Source organism: Nestor notabilis, unplaced genomic scaffold (assembly GCF_000696875.1).
Source record: "Nestor notabilis isolate BGI_N333 unplaced genomic scaffold, ASM69687v1 scaffold664, whole genome shotgun sequence".
NCBI lineage: Eukaryota > Metazoa > Chordata > Aves > Psittaciformes > Psittacidae > Nestor > Nestor notabilis.
This window is the reverse complement of record NW_009924990.1, coordinates 114063-120773: the sequence shown is the minus strand read 5'-3', so window position 1 is coordinate 120773 and position 6711 is coordinate 114063. Positions and strand designations below refer to the sequence as shown.

The window sequence follows — 6711 nt, the reverse complement described above, 5'->3', positions numbered from 1 at the left end:
TTCCTATGTTTAATTTGTCTTCATTTCTTCCATGTTGTCCTGGTAGCTGCTTTGGTAGTATGTGTTAGGCAGGTCATTCTTCTAATTGAGGATATAAATGTGGGACTTCAGTGAAAATTATGTAATGGTAGACCTCGTACTGGTCCTTGAGAAAATTATTTTTCTTAGTACCTTACTTGAGAAAAAACAGCTAATAAAGAACGGGGTAATAACAAAGCAACCACATAACACTACTGAAAATACTGTATAAAATGTTGAGAAAATAAAGTACTTTACTACCTGAAGAAAATGTAGATGTACAACATGCGTGTTAATGCTTCCTTATTTTCTCTTGAAGGATCGACGCTTTAATGATGAGATCGACAAACTGACTGGATACAAGACAAAGTCACTCTTGTGCATGCCCATAAGAAACAGTGATGGAGAGATTATTGGTGTTGCCCAAGCAATAAATAAGACTCCCGGTGGTGCCCCTTTTTCTGATGATGATGAAAAAGTAAGATTACTTTTACTTTTGTATTTTTTTTTTTCAAATTTCTTATGTGACTTGGTAAACTCTTCTAAAGATACTTAATCCAAATAAGTAAATGGTACAGTGCTTGCATTAATGATGGCTTTTTTATAAGTCCTTAACATAAAATGTACATTTCTGTTGTTGATCTTGTGGCTGATGCTTCAACTTAATGGTCTCTAAATCTTATGTAGATTTTTTTTTTTTTCATGCAGTAGACCTTAATAGCAAGACTTCTAATTTTCGCAAACTTACCTGTAAGAATAAGTTCATGGGAGAAAACTGTCACAGAGACAGTCCTAAGCTTGCTGAGTTTAAAAATCACCATATTCTTTTAGTGTTCTCCATCAGATAAATGCCTGTAGCATATACAAAAGAAATTTTATTTTAGAGGAAATTATCTATATGCAATTCATGCTAGTCTAAAATATAGCAGACTTGCAAATATCCATAAAATGGCAAAGAGATCAGGAAGGGGACACTGATGTGTATATGAAGTGAAAGCTGGAGAGTAAAGTGAGCTGAAAAGGCGGGAGAACAGAGGGAGCCACAAGGAAGGAACTTGAATTAAAGGAAGTGGGGAAGATAGGAAATGGTGCTGCTGAAGAAGATGTATTCACCTAAACGTGGGGGAGTGATGTTCGCAAAGCCAAAAGATGGCTGGGGAAGAGAATGGTAGAGGGCAGTAAGCTGGGGATGGACAGAACAGCAGTGCACTCTGCCCAGGAGAGAGAAATGGAGTCTCCTTCAAGCATATAATAGGGAAATGCGCTTCTGTGTATTAAAATAGTATTGAATCTCATTTTTGGCCGAAGTGTAGTTAGAAGCCCCCAAAAGCTCTGTGTGTTGATTCAAAGGCAGTCAATATTTGGTGCAGAGCCATTGGTGGTGTGTTACATGTGTGCTGACATTTCTGTGCTATGACAAAAAGAGAGATTAAGTAATGCCTGTTGGAAGGGGGAAATCTTGTCACATTGGTTCATCTAAATAGATGGAGATCATTTTTAGAAAGATAGCTTGACATGAACAAAGTGCATTATAAAGCTAAACTAACAGTGGCTTATAAATGGTGTGAAATACTGCATAAATCAAACTCCTCTGCCATAGAAACCATAGTAATTGTATTTTTGAGTACCTCTTGAAGTTGCTGTTACTTTTCTTTTTTTTTTTTTTTTTTTTTTTTTTTTTGGTTATATGTTTACAGCAACATATTTAGAGCATTGTGTGTAACTACTACATAGTTTGAAAAAAATTGTTTGGTGAGAATAAGAATATGAACCTTTATATGAATAATGTCTGTTAATGGAATTATACCCTGGTTTGCTGTGCAGTGGGAGTGTTTCAAAATTGATTGCCTTTTTCAGATTTCAGTATGTGAAGGAACTTTCTGCAGTCCAGGTAGGAAAATCTTTGACAAGTGAAATGTTAATAAGTGGCTGCATAAAAGTTGAGAGTAAAAAAGGAGTACCAATTGTTTTTATACCTTGTATTAGTTATCAGATGTCTTCAAATAGACACAGTTATGAACAAATGTTTATTTATAATTTTATTAGATTATTTAGCATATCACAACTTTCCTACCAAGTGGAGCTCTTCCAGCAGTTATTCCTAGCAACACCTACTTACACATGAAGAGCCACCTTGCCAGCTGCATATGACTGTTTGATATTGGTGTTTTTCCTATATCATACTCTGATCTGATGTTAACCTCTTGTTCAGTTTCAAACTTCAGGTTCTCATTAAGACCTAGCCATTTTGGTTGTAAGTTGAAAGAATAGACATGTTTGGATTATAGTATTTTTTTTAAATACATTCAACAAAAGGATTGGAGGATAAATTAGGCTGACAGTAAGCAAGCTTATAGTTTAATAGGCTAACAATGCAGGTGGTTCAGCTTCCCAGTTATACACAATACTGTAGAGTGAACTTTTAAAAAACTTTTATAAATCCCAACTAACTGTGTTTACTCTTTAGACCAATACTATTAATTTTATAAAATCGAAAAATTAATTGTAAGAACAATACTCATTGCTCTGTGTGTGTGTATCTGGCATCATCTTTTGGTTAGATGTTTTTCTTCTAAACATGTTGAGTAACAAGAAAGAAAGTCCTGTCTCTGGCAGGATCACCTATTCTAGCACTACAATAAAGACAAATTTTCTGTGAAAAACTTATAAAAACTTTTTCCACATAAATAACTTGCTTTTGATTTCTGTTTCTGCAAGAAGTCAGTGTAACTGATTCTGCATAGTGATTTAGTTTAAGTAATTTTTAAAATAACCCTGAATTTTCAGACGCTACTGTTTCAGACATCTGAAGTGACCCAGTAATTCTAAAATTGTTTCTGTATAAGATATCTAAACTTCTGTAGCCATTGATTTGCTTCTGAATTAATTCTGATTCCTAAAAATCTTGGATGCTGAATATTGATTTACTAGCATATGGTACAAATCTGGCAGTGAATGCTTCAATGGGTATCTGAATGCAAAACAAACAAAATTAGACCTTCTCTGAACAGGCATTTTTCTGCACTTTTCATTAGCACTCTGTGTCTGTGTAAAGGGAACTTTGTTTAAAATGCAGCCTTTTTCACAGATACTACATTTGATTATCAACTAGCAAAACAACTCTACATGTGTGTATTACATGTACATGTGTAATACAGATAATGTAAATATTTGATATTATTAATGTAAAAATATTAATGTAAATATTTGATGCCAGTGCTGAGGCTATGTCAATTTGCTTCCATTCAGTGACTGCTAATTATTATCTCAAATCAGTAAGTTGCCTGTACTTTGCCATTTTTATATTATTTTCGCTAGTCATTATTATTATAGGTGTAAGCCTGTGTGTTAGAACTCTTCAAGAATATATTAAATGGGTTCTGACATATAGATTTTATGGAAAAATAAATGAGAACATAACCATTATCATGACCTGTAATAGATTTTAGCTTTAATGAGGCCTAGTAGATCATGTCCTATTATTTCCAAAACTGTGCTTTTAAGGTTTCTTCACTCACTGATAACCTAGAAAGCATGATATACCTCTGGGAAGCAAGAAAGCTCATAATTCCAGCAGAACATCTTGCACGATTAGCAAACAAATTTGGTTTTGATTTTTTTTTTTTTTTTTTTTTTTTTTGTTTGTTTTTGGACCATAGTATCAGTAAATGTGGTTGTGAGGGAAGGAGCCAATCAAAACTGGGAAATCCTTCTCAAAATAAGAAAATACCTGCTAGGATATTGTGGAGATCTGTGCAGAAAAGCCTGATGAATAGCTGGCAGAAGATGCAAATTCAGCTTTATGTTGATGTTACAATTTCCAATAATTAGCAGCTTCAGAATGGTTAGAAAATGAAAATGTAAATTACTCCTCCCTCCCTCCCAAGCCCTCTCAAAGAAATGTCAGTGTCATTTAAGTCTGACTGGTGTTTACAAGTATCTATCCTCTCTTAGTATTGTGTGAAGCCATTAAAATAGTCTGGGTTGGACTGTGGTTTTTTTACAAAGCTACAAGACTATATTCTATAATGAAATGTCACTTGGGGGCACTACTGTCTTGAGTCAATAGGAAACTAAGAATTACGTTTTCAATTAGAATCAAGTAGATGCTAGTATCATTTTCATGTACTCTTAGTTATTTTCAGGAAGTTAAAAGCAAATAAAATATTTAAGATTTGAGGAGTTTTTAATGCTCCCAAGCTGTAACCAAGTTTATATTTTGCAATATGTAAAATGGAGCAGTAGATTTCAATGTTTTTCTAGTTTTGATTTTCATTGCAAATTTTCAGGTTTTTCTTTTACATCTCTGATCATGGTGATAATAGCACAGCACTAATAATGAGTCTAAGTGAATTTTCCACATGTAGTGATTGTTTCCCAGTGCCAAATTTCTTTTCTCCTTTTGGTGTAAGGGAAGTTTCAGCCAACTCATTATTTAAGTGCAGAACTGCATGCCACCAGCATGAAAGAAAATGTTCTTTCTCACAATGTGTTTTGTCTCCCAAACATCAGTGGCTCAGTTGAACAGACTGATTCCAGAGATTTACAGTTTGATACAAACAATAGTAGAATACCTTCTTACTTTTGTATAGCAGCCATTGCTATTCAAGTATGTTCTGTAATTGGTAACTTTTTGGAAAAACTAGGCTTATGATGCCCTTTTACATGTATTTTTCAAATGAGGTCACCAGTTCATCTGCACAGACATAGAGCAGGAAGATTAAAACTTAAAACCCTTAAAAAGAACTGTGCAGCCTGCATGCATCCCCAGTACTGTCCTAAAGATTCATTTAAGTATTTGTGCTGTTTGCTGGTGACTCATACTTGTTCCATGACTGGTGAGAAACTCAGCCTAACAGGATCTTGACAGTCTGTAGTTTAGATTATTGTATGCCCTTTAGAGTCTGCTGGGATGCAGTACCAAAACAAATCTAATTCTCCATCAGAGAGGCTTAACAAAGAGCAGAAGCAGCTCCACCATCACTTAAACTGGCATCCTGCTTCTCTCTAGCTCTGATGTCCTCCTAGCCCAAAAGTGAATTGACTGCAGGGAAACTAGCCAGTGCAGCCAGCTTGAATTAAATTCTGCTTGACTTACTGAAAAGCAGTAGGTTGGATGCAGTGAGATATCTCCTGGGAGGGGGAAGGAAGAACTGGATTTGGTTGTCTGCTCTGTGGACAGTTTTATTAAGAAATATATATACATATACATGGATTCCAGGATTCAGCTGGTGTATGTTTTGTTTGTGGGGACTTGAAGATACAATTCTCTTATGCTTCTACATTTCTATTTCTTACATTCTTCAGCTCTGTGATTCTAAATTGCCCAATTTAATATGCATTTCTTGGTCCGTACTTGTTAAGGCTTAAATATATTCTATACCGGATCTACCATACTGATGAATGACTTACAAGGATTTTGTCATACCTACTAATTTGTTTTTTCTGTGGTTTTGCATGATGGGCTTAGAGTTACACTGGCAGGTAGCAATTTCAAAGTCAGTTAGTATGGTTTCTTTATCTTACGCAAGTAACCAACTGTAAATAAAACTACTAGGGAAGAGAGCAATCCAGAACAAACAGGCATCTCCAACTGTTGTGGAAATGATGACCCCCAGCTCTGTGAATGTGTGGAACTTACTAAAGAAGTCCCCTGAAAATTATTTTGATGAGTACACTAGAAAGGAACATAAGAAAGAAATTACGTAAAGAATATTGTTCATATATTGCAGTATGTAATTGCCTCCTGCTAACATCCACTTTGGTTCTCTGAAAATCTGCATAGCAGTGAGACTCCTAAAGCTAGTATTTAATATTGGCATAATCTTCAAAGGTATCATGTGGTCCATATGTCATTTATGTCCTAATGCAAGAGACAAATTCACTGAAAGAGGGCAGAAAATAACAAAGACATTTGAAGGATGAAGGTACTGAGGCGCTACAACTATCTGGGAAAACTCTAATGGTCTATTAGGCACAGTTCTCCAAAAGTACTTGCTACACAAATTTAAATCAAAATAAATCACAGTAACTGAGCTCTCTTTCTGGGGGAGTTTAAAACAATTTGTCACTAGAATATTTGCTTTATCAAGGCAGCTTCACACCACTGGTTTGTAACCAACAGCACCAAATAACTGCAGTGATAAATACTTGAATGGACTTTGTCTTGTATACATAGAATCATAGAATGGTTTGGGTTGGAAAGGACCTTAAGATCACCTAGTTCTAAGCATGCTGCCATTGGCATTCAGTCATGCTTTCAAGTTAAGCTGAAAGTCTGGATTTCTTTTTAATTACAGAGCGCTATAAATGTGCTTGAAACAAAAACGTATCTGTATCAGTACCTCTGACAGTTAACATTTGAATCGGACATTTTTGAGGTATGGAAACATGTCTAATGTGTCTTGTAGTGATATTCTAGTGAACTTTTTTTTAAAATGTGCATTTTCCTAGGTTCAGGGGCTACTTTGCTGTGTGATCATGGTACATATTACACTAAATCCTTGCTATCAGTTTGAGGCCTCTAGGTGCTATCATATCAAAAAGCAAATTATCAGATTGGCATCAGGAAGCATTTCTCAATAGAAGAGTTCAGTGAAGATTTTCATGGGTTTTTTTTTTGTGGGGACTGGGGTTTGGTTCTGGTGTTGCATGGTAGTGAGAGTGATGACGGTGTCTGGGGTCTTACTGGGA

General features: G+C 35.3%; 1 protein-coding gene across 1 annotated transcript in view; it reads left to right on the top strand.

The window, feature by feature from the left end:
* Window positions 1–343: 343 nt before the first annotated feature.
* The window catches only part of PDE11A (phosphodiesterase 11A), a 114303-nt gene continuing 107935 nt past the window's right edge, over window positions 344–6711 (top strand). Inside the window, exon 1 of the mRNA XM_010012826.1 lies at window positions 344–496. Within this exon, the coding sequence (XP_010011128.1) occupies window positions 401–496 (96 nt within the window). The 5' untranslated portion in view covers window positions 344–400. The remainder of the gene's footprint in view (window positions 497–6711) is intronic.